The sequence below is a fragment of the Camelus ferus genome, chromosome X (genome assembly GCF_009834535.1).
Source record: "Camelus ferus isolate YT-003-E chromosome X, BCGSAC_Cfer_1.0, whole genome shotgun sequence".
Taxonomy (NCBI): Eukaryota; Metazoa; Chordata; class Mammalia; order Artiodactyla; family Camelidae; genus Camelus; species Camelus ferus.
The window spans coordinates 42,097,639-42,108,214 of NC_045732.1; the positions used below are offsets into that span (position 1 = coordinate 42,097,639).

At 45.3% G+C, this 10,576-nt stretch overlaps 1 protein-coding gene across 2 annotated transcripts in view; it reads right to left on the reverse strand.

Annotated features, from left to right (window-relative positions):
- SLC9A7 (solute carrier family 9 member A7) overlaps positions 1-4,426 on the reverse strand; it is a 111,418-nt gene extending 106,992 nt beyond the window's left edge. For both annotated transcript variants that reach the window (XM_032474948.1, XM_032474947.1), the window contains exon 1: positions 3,968-4,426. In XM_032474948.1, coding sequence (XP_032330839.1) covers positions 3,968-4,295 — 328 coding nt within the window. In that variant the 5' untranslated portion in view covers positions 4,296-4,426. The remainder of the gene's footprint in view (positions 1-3,967) is intronic.
- Between the last annotated feature and the right edge of the window lie 6,150 nt (positions 4,427-10,576).

Consider the following 10,576-nt stretch of genomic DNA (forward strand, 5'->3'; position numbering starts at 1 on the left):
GTGTTATAAGCAACAGGGCCAGCATTTGAACCCAGGGGATCTGGTACCAAACCAAGACTATCCAGAGCTTCCCCAAACTAAGGCCAAAGTGAAGGGCTCTTAAAAGAAAAAAAAAAAAAAGGTTCCTGCTTAACCAGGAAGAGGGTGGTTCTGAAATGTTTGCTCACAGGCTCAAATGTTAATTTCATGCTACTACAAAAAGTCGTTATTTTCCCCTTTCAGACTTTGCCCATGAACCGACTCTCAGCCTGTGCTTAGCAATCCAGCTCCAACACAGCAACAGTGAGCCCACGGTCCACAGAACCTAGAGGGGCTGGCCAACGTGTACTTGAAAATTTGACAGGCATGGAGGAGGGGGACGCGAGAAGCAGGTGGTAGGCTAGTGCGGCAAAGTCAGATATTTTGGACCCGTATCAGTTGTCACAAAAACATTATGGGGGAAGTGGAACTACTGTACACATGAGAGAGAACCACAGTTAACGGACACAGTCTGTTAATACCAACTTTCTCTGCCTCCAACACTTGCTATTTCTGCTGCACAGACACGCAGGGCTCAGTAACTTTAGGATGGCACTTAATCACCTACCGAACTGGACAGCTGGGAGCTCCCTGCCCTGACAAAACAGGTCAGACTGGTGCCAGGCGAGTGCCTTACCAGCTGCCCTGCAGATCCCATCGCAGGGTCTGGGGGCTGCTTTCAACATCCCTGGAGAGTCTAGTCTAAGGGCAACTTCCCTAATAACTCCTGGGTCAGTGGTCAGGAAGGCATGCTTCTTACGGTCCCTGGGTAGGTGGGGGAATTCCTTTCGATTTAAATGCTAAGCATTCACAGTGCGTCTCTTATTGTTCTTGAGTCCCTTAGGATCCATTTCTGCACACCACTCATCAACTATTCTTTGGGGATAATGAGATAAAAGGAGAGAGGAAAGGGAGGGGAAATCTCTTCCCCTTTCCCTGTTTTGTCTCCATTCCAGGCACAGGGCTCCAGAAGTTCCGTGGGTAGTTAACAAGCAAAAGGTCACAGAAAATTGATAATGTGATTTAACTAGGGAGAAGTGGGTACCAAACTGGATGATTTAAGGAGCATCTTAAAATGCCGTCACAAATGCTACAGAATGGAAGCAGGGATGTGCTCTTAGGTGATTCCACTTCCAAAGTTCAAAAAACGAAAAGCACAGAAGGGTATACAGTGATGTCTCCTTCCCATCCCTACGTCCCACCCACCTCGTTCCTCCCTCCACAAGGAAATCAATGTTACTAGTCTATTGTACGTCCTTCCGGAGATATTTTATGACTATACCAGCAAATACATACGTTGTCACAATTTCTTTTAATGCTATTATATATTAATACATTGTGTTATATATATATATATCCATTTATTTTAAATATTAAAGCCTTCCCTTTCAAAGTACCACTTAAATACTTTTAAAGTGGCAGGAATTAGATTTTTTTTTATTTCAAAGTAAAGAGTTTTGAAATTTGCAGTTGAACTCTTTCACTCATAAAAACGTACCGACATTTAAAAGTTAAATTGGTTACCTCCATAAATTGAGTTGGGCACACAGCAGAGACTTAAATGTTTCCTTAGGTCTTTCTGTCCTTTATTACTCAGAGGCAACAGGACAGTTACTCACTTCCTCTACTGATATCAAGAAATGAAATCTGATTTCTTACTGTCAAGAAAGAGAAGTCCTGAAATCTGTACTGCATTCACTTAAGTGTTAAAAGATTTTCATACTGAATTTTTTTTTATCAGAATCCCTAACCCAATAGTCTTAAGTATATAATGGATAGTTAGCTAATCAAATGACATTAGAATTCAGACCGGGGGAGGGGACTTGAAACAGAAGACCAAATATCCCTGAGAGACAGAGAAATATTTTCTCACAATTACAGGCAATCTGCATCAAAATATTAATATTTGGGAGAACCCAGGACATCACATATTGACAAAAAATTTCTTAATGCATTTCAAAGTCACAGAACAAAATTACAGGGAATGCTATGCACAGATGTTGCCTTTTCGGAACATTATCATCAATTAGACCAGATTTTCATAACACAAAATGAAACAGTACACTGGTAGCACAATCCCAATGACTAAAAGATTGAGATGAGTTTTAAAAGCACACATCAGCCAAGGAAAATTCCACTGTTGTTCTCAAGCTGTAAGATAAAGGTGACTGAGCTCCTAAGAACACGGAGTACTCCTCAGAAAATATATTTTTAAATCCCATTTTCCATGCGCTTAAGCATGCATTTATGAGCCTGTCAAATCTACCTCTAAAAGTATTTCACATTGTACTTTAATGAACTGGATCTAACAGCTATACAGTAAAAATATTTTCGTGGCTATCTACATAGATATAAAGGCAACGTTCATTTGCATTAGGGCTCTGAGTCAATCGCCTGAAATGACAACATCTTTCAACTCCCCACTCTGCTATCTGCTCAGGAAACCTAGCTTACCTGCAGCCCTGGCATCAGTCATTTGTCACCGACTGACACAAACCACAAAGCTCAAGAATGGCCAAGTATGGAGGCTAAAGTTCATATTCACACTTGTAATCTGCAATAACCAAACTAGGTTTTAGACCTGGTCCTGTTTCAATTCAAGATCTGTTTAGGCCACTACCCCTTTAAAACAAGAGGGCTCCCGGCAAGCATTTCATAACCTTGGTGGCCACGAGCCCAGGCTGTCAACAACTAATCAAGAACCATGAGAAGCAGGGCCCAGGGCCAGGGGTAACTGTCACATTAAAGATTCAGGTGTCTGCTTTCCATTCTCTATCAGGGAACCCTGAATGGAAAAAAAAAAAAAAGAAAAGAAACAGGAGAAATCCCTCCTGTTTAAGTCATGAAGTAAAATGTTCCCTACTGGGAACAGTCATGAAGTGGGCTCATTTATTTCACATGAGGATGCCAACCCGGGCCTTAAATCCACTGAATTAATTCAAAAAGAGAATACTTGGTTCCAGTTTGGAGATAGGTCATGGTGGGTGTGGTGGGGGCGGAGTTGGGGGGGGCAGGGGAACAGGGATGATTCAGATCCTGGCTAACCGACATCCACGTAGTAAGGGAAGATGTGTGCTGCCCACTACGCATGTAATACACCGTGTGCCATGAACTCCAGAAAAGGATGGTGGCATTAGCCCACCTTTCACAACAAAATAAGGTTGACTCCGGAATCAAAACCACTACTTTTCCTCTTCATACACCCTTAAATGTATCTTCCCGTCCTCATTACAATCTGAGGAATACAAAAGCTCTTCGCTTAGAGAAGGCAAGTAACTGGGTACAACTTCCCACCTGGACATAAGGGTGGGAGGCGTGCCCATCTCCCCGAGTAGGCCCGCCAAGGCGGTGCACCACTCTGGGTGCTGGACCACGCTCGCTTTTCACAGGGCTTCATGCTCTGACTCGATTAACCAGGGACCCTGGAACGTCGATCTCAGAAGTGGGCGCCCACCCAGCTAGACCATGGACGTGGTGGCATCCATCAGGCCCCGTCAACCCATACCCAAGCTGAAGAACGCTCAGCCCTCGCCCCGACCCTCCCGGTGGCCTGCCTCCGGGGGTGGCGCGGTCCCCGGGAAGTCACTCAACCCCTGTCACCGCGCACACACCCCGCAGAGCTGAGCGGGGTGGGGGCGCATGGCGTGGGGGCGAAGCCGAGACGGAACCGGCTGGACAGAACCGGACCACCTCGATGCCCTTCCTTTTCCGGATTCTCCTGGAAGAAACGTCGAAATGGGGTGGGATCCTTTTTCATGGTAATAGGGAGCCCGAAAATGCAGACAGTTGACCTTGGGAACCGAGGCCGTCGCAGCGGGAAACGGAAAAGAAACGAAACACGTCGGCGAGTGAAGGGGGAGCACCGGGCGGCGCGAGGGGCGGGGGGAGTGCAACGGCCCGGCCGCCCGAGGGGAGTCGGAGAGGTGGGCGCGGGTGGGGGGGTGCTCACCGTAGATCATGGCCAGCCCGGTCTCGTGCAGGAAGCGCACCCGGCGGTGCTTAAAGAGCCAGATGGTGAGGATGGTGAGCGTGAGCAGCAGGATGAAGGTGAGCAAGCTCACGCTGTCCTGCCGGTGGCTCTCCTCCGCCTCCTTCTCCGTGGCGAGCTCCTCCATGGCGCTGCTGTCCTCGGCCGCCGCCCCAGAGGAGGAGGCCGCGGCCGCCGCGCGCAGCCCCCGACCCAGCAGCAGCGGCAGCAGCAGCAGCAGCAGCAACCGCGGTGGCAGCGCCCGGGCCGCCCGCCCCGGGCCGAGGCGCGCCGCGTCACCAGGCTCCATTGCCTCGGCGCCGCCCGCGCCTCCTGCGCGTGGGGACCAGCAGCCCGCGCCGTCGGCGGCTTCTCGCGGCGCTGCCAACCTGCCCGAGTGGCCGCCGCCGCCGCCGCCGCCGCCGCCGCCGCCGCCGCAGCTCCTCCTCCCGCTCGCTCTGTGGGCCGGGGCCGCGCCGGGGAGCCGCGCTGGGGGAGGGGCGCGCGCAGTGCGCAGGATCCCCAAGCACCGCCCCCCGCCCGCGCACCTGTCCGGCCCCCCGCCGCGCCGGGCGTCCGCCCCGCCACCCGGCAGCGGTCTCCGGTCGCCCTCCCGCCCGCGGGCGGGGCCGCCGGCCCCTCGCCTCCTCGCGCTCCTCGCCGCGTCCCGGCGTACCTGGCCAGGCCGTCTGGGCTCCTGGGGCCGCTTCCTGAGCACTCGCCGCCGCGCTTCCTAAACGAGACGCAAGAGGGCGCCCGTGCCTGGCAGGAGCATCCGCTTGGATTCGCGCGCTGTGCCGCCGTCTCCAGTCCTGCCTCTGGGGCCACGCCAAGTGTTTGATCTCCGGCCAGTGTGTAGCCGCCCTGGGCCCAGTCAAGTGGGAGCTCCGGGAGGAGCCGAGGAGCCTCGAAGCCACGTGACCCCCTACATCTCGCTCCCACATCTCTCAGAGTGCCTTGCAGCATCCCGGGCTTCCCAGAATCTGCCAGGCTTCATTCAAACCATCTGCTTTAGTCGGATCCAAAGCGGGGACCGATAAAGGGTTGAAATGAGGGAAGAGCGTCAAAATAGCTCCTTCACCACTTGGCGAGTAGACTGACTTTCTTATTCTGGACTGTGTAACTAACTCAGTGGGAAGCGGGTTGAACCAAAAGGAATTGGAACACCTGCTGTTCCAGGCAGATGAGCAGCAGGTGGGTGGGGGGAGGGATTACCCTGGTGGTCCTTTGATGTTGATCTTCTGGGAACCCAAGGAGTTTTTGGTGATTCTTAAGACCAGGCCCAGCTCTGGGAAAATTTAAAAAACTATAAAGTGGACTCTGGATGATAAAGCCTCTTTGGAACAAATCCTCAGGAACTAGAATTTTCAATCTACCTCATTCCTCTGGTCAAGGAAGAAAAGAGATCAAATTATTCATCACTGAATTCCCAGTGCCTAGCACTGTGCTCACACGTGTTTATTGAACTCCTCTGAAATTTGCACCGTCAGTGTTTTCTCTCCCAGAGGAGTTTGCAATTTTAAGAGGAATCATTGAAGAAAGCAACGCTTAACTAAAAGGAGTAATAATAGAGTAGAGATGGCATTAGGAAAGAAAGATATTTGGAGCACTGTAGCCTTCCTGGTTCCCGTCTAGCAGACCACTCTGCCAAGCCTGCTTAGTACTTTCTTGGCAGCCAGAGAATCTCTTCATCTAGATTTTAGCTAGCATCTTTCCCTGTTCCTGCAGGCTGTCATCCAGCCACTACAAAAATCCATACACTTTGAAGTTCCATGCAAGTTCCCAATGAAATTGCAAACACTAAAAACATGGTTAGTGACAGAGAAAGTTTCAAAAAGCAATGGGACAACTTGATCTAATTTCTGGAGACTCACTAAAAGCCATGCTTGCTGAAAATTGTCCATATTGAGCATAGTATTGAATATTACAGCGTCATGAATTCCCAGAAGTCAAGGAAAGAGATTTTCTCTGTAGCTCACACAGAGGACAACTCAGGTGCTACCTTAAAAGTAAAAGTACAGATTTTTTTAGGATTTAGGGCAGGTTGTATTTTCCAAAGTTGCCCAAAACCATGTTTCCAATCCCACATGTTCATCCAGAACCTTGCCAGTCCTCCATCAAGAGGTGGCATCTATGATCCCTCTCCCTTGAACTTCGGTGGACCCTTAAGACTGCCTCAGAGAATAGAATATGGCAACTTGTGAAGCTAGGTCATAAAAGGCAACCTGGTTCCTGCCTGGCTCACTCTACACTCTTGCTCTCCACTCACTTTGGAGCCCTGAACTTCCTTGTAAGAGATCTAGACCATAATGAGATATCATCTCACAGCTGTCAGAGTGGCTATCATCAAAAAGGCAAGAGAGAACAAATGCTGGTGAGGATGTAGAGAAAAGGGAACCCTTGTGTTGGGGGACACACGGAAGGACTGGTGTCTGCGGTGGTAAAAAGAGTTTACTAAAGTCAAGGAAAAGTTTAAGAATAAAGGAAAGTTTCATAGGTTCGCTGCTACAGGCAACAGCAGGCCGTTCAGGCAAGAGGAGCTTGCGTTTACACCACTTGTGAATGTGCAGGGTCTTTTATAGAGGAAGGCGCTGTGAACACAAAGGGATAGGAGAACAGATTTCTGATTGGCTGTAAGTGAGGTAAGGGGCTTTGGTATACTGGAGGATAGTGGATTTATGACTCCAGTAAGAGACATTGGCTGACACAAGCAAGGTAATGGAATTTATGATTCCAATAAGGAGAAGATATGGGCTGAGACAAGTCTGCCTGAGCTACGGTGAGGCTAGTCATTTCCCAGGGCTGTTAATTCTGCTAAGGCAGACACTGTTAGGAAAGAGTGGACTTGGGTTTTTTGAGGGATTGCAGACATCTGAGAGTCCAGGAATGGGAGTCACAGGGCCTCGGCAGGCACCAGTTGGCACCGCACCTTGTGCACTGTGGGAATGTAAATTGGTGCACCCGCCATGGAAAACGGTATGGCGGTTCCTCAAAAAACTGAAAATGAGACTACCATATGATCCAGCAATCCCATTCTTGGGCATATGTCCAAAGGAATTGAAATCAGGATCTCGGTGAGATAGCTGCACTTCCCTGTTCTTTGTAGCATTAGTCACAAGAGCAAAGATATGAAAACAACCTAAGTTGTCTGTCAACATACGAATGGATAAAGAAGTTGTGGGGGTGTGTGTGTATATATGTACATGCATGTGGTATACGTATGTATGTGTGTGTGGAATGGAATATTATTCAATGGAATAGTATTCAGCCATGAGAAAGAAGGAAATCCTGCCATTTGCAACAACATGGATGGACCTTGAGAGCATTATGCTAAGTGAAATTAGTCAGACAGAGAAAAACAAATACTTATGATCTTACTTATATGTGGACTCTTAAAAAGCCAAATTTGGTCAGGGGAGAGATAAATTAGGAGTTTGGGATTAGGAAATACAAACTACTATATACAAAACAGATAAACAACAAGGTCCTACTATATAGCACAGGGAACTATATTCAATAGCTTGTGATAACCTATAATGAAAAAAAATATATATATATATATATATAAACTGAATCACTATGCTGTACACCAGAAACTAACACAACATTGTAAATCATCTATACTTCAATAAAAAAAAAGAAAGGAAAAATAAATAAATAAATAAAATTTTAAAATAAAGAAAGCCAAATTCATAGAAACAGAGAGCAGAATGGTGGTTACCAGTGGCAGGGGGCGGGGGAAGATGGAGAGAGATTGGTCAAGGAGTACAAACCTCCAATTATAAAATGAACAAGTTTTGAGGATCTAATATACAGCATGGTGATTAAAGATAATAATACCGTACTATACATTTGAAAGTTGCTAAGAGAGTAGAGCTTAAGGGTTCTCACCACACACAAAAAAAAAGATAATTATGTGACATGATGGAGGTATGAGCTAAGGCTATGGTGGTAATGATATTGTAACATATAAATGTATCAAATCAACACATTGTATTCGTTAAACTTACACAGTGTTATATGTTAATCATATCTGGAAAAATCAGAAAAGAAGTCTATCTACCTTTAAGTTTCCATGCTGGAGAAACCATGGAGAGACCACAGAGCAGTAGAGACAGATACCACAGAAACCCCAGCTTTTTGAATGTTCCCAGACCAAATGCCACACACATGACGGAATGAATCTGAATCTTTCAGATTATTTCATTCCCAGCCACCATTTTACTGTTAAACATATGAGTGGACTCCCCCCCACAGAAGGAAGAACCACCTAACTGAGCCCAGTCACTGCTTGAGTCTAGGACATAATAATACAATGACTTATGTTATTTTTAAGCTACTAAATTTGAGGGTGATTTCTTCCAGAGCAATAAATAACCAGAAGAGTATTTATAGTATAAAATGGTTTCCTCAGGTAGCGTATGAAAAGATTAATCCCACTTATTCATAAATATACACCAAAGAAAACACTCCATTATCTATAACATATCTATATATGAAAACTAACATATACGGTTCAAGGGTTCTGATTCCAGTTAACACGGAATAATCACACTCAACCCCGTTCTCTGACCCCACTGAATGCAGCTATAAAACCTGAACAGAATGCGTGCTACCTGAGGACTCTAAAAAAATACATTGTACCAGATAAGTTAAGAAAAAAACATCAGAATTTGAAGGCAAACAACTGGCAGTGATTTTACCATTTTTTTTCTTCCCTCCAGTAACCACTAGCCTGGACTCAAGGCAGCCTGAAATCCAGCAGGGGACATTGACATGGACAGAAAGCACACAAGGAAGAGCAGGAAATAGATCTCATAATGTTCAGAGAAAATGGGAAAGTAAATTATTTTTTCTTTTTTCCATTCTCTTGCACCCTAGCCAATAGGCAACCCCTCCATGACAGCTGAGTCAACCGTGACAATGGAGGGAGCAGTGCTCTCAAGTGCCTCAAATGATGAGGGAAAGGGGATCTTTCCTCTCTGATTGGAGCAGCTTCAGTCCCAAGACAGTGGGGGTAACCTTCTATATATTTTTTTCTCTCTCTTGCCTTCCTACTACTTGGCCCCAGACATGGGCAAAGTTGCAGGAAGTGTACAGCAGAGAGGAATAAATAAAGACTCAGATTTCTTTCCAAAGAATCAAAAATGGGAACTCCAAGGAACTGCAAAGTACCAGGGAGACTGTGGAGAGGGAGGAGCTTGGGAAAACAACCCTATAATATTGTTTTATGAGCTCCTGGATTCACCCCAACCTGCATGTGGATCTGATGCTAAATAGCATACCAAAGACTGTGGTAACTGAAGTAAGAAACCGATCACCACCCAGATCCTAGACTAGCCACGGGCTAAAACACATGTGAGAAAGCTCTAAATAGCACTGCGAAAGTTTTGAAAATTGAATTGACTTTGGAGCCATGATCCACAAAAGGCAGGTCAGAACTTATAATCTGAACCCAACCATGTGGACTACAAGCTAAAACAAAAATATGAACATTCCTCCGTAGGATTAAAATAAGATACAAGGCCCTACAACATAATATTTAAAACATCCAGACTGCAGCCCAAAATTATTTAGCACCCAAAAAACCATGAAAATCTCAATGACTGATTGCCTATTGAAAAGGCAATCAAAATAGACACCAACGTGAGATGAACCATGACACAGATGTTGGACTTATCTAAAACAGACTTTAAAGCAGCTATTATAAAAAATGCTCCAACAATTTAAAACAATCAATCTTGAAATGAATATAAAGACAGAAAATCTCAGCAAAGGATTAAAAGATAAAAGAAGAATCAAACTGGAATGTTATAACTGAAAAATACAATAACTGAAATTTAAAACGTGACTAAATGGGCTCAGTAGCAAAATGAAGCTGGAAAAATCAGAAAATTTGAAGATAGATCAATAGAAATTATCCAACTTGAACAACAGAGAGGAAAAAATGAGAAATAAATTAACATAGCCACAAGAACCTGAAGGGTAATAACAAAAGGTCTAACATTCATGTGTTTGGAGTCCCAAGACAGGATGTGATACGGAAAAAAGAATGTAAACACATAATAACAAAAAACATTCCAAAGTTAGCAAAAGAAATAAACCTGCAGATTCAAGAACCTCGGAAAACTCCAAACAGGACAAACTCAAAAGAATCAACGCCCACACAAATTATATTCAAACTGAATAGAAAGACAAAATGTATTTATATCAGAAAGAGAAAAATAGCACATTACATTTAGAATAAGGAAAATTCAAATGACTATGGATTTCTCATCAGAAACCAAGGAGGTCATAAGGAAGGGCGCAACCTTTTTAAAGTGCTCTAAGAATGGCCAACCCAAAAGAATGTATCCCGCAAAAATAGCAGTGAAATAAAGACATTCTCCAAAGAAGGAAAACTGAGAGGATCCATTGCCAGCAGGCCTGCTATAAAAGGATGCCTAACAGAAGTTCTTCTCTTCACCAGTTCTTTAAAACTGGCTCTTTGATTGAAAACAAAAATTGTAACATGGTCTAATGGGATTTTCAGGGTATGTAGGTGTAATACACAAACAACCATAACATAAAGGGACCTATGTGTTAGTATGG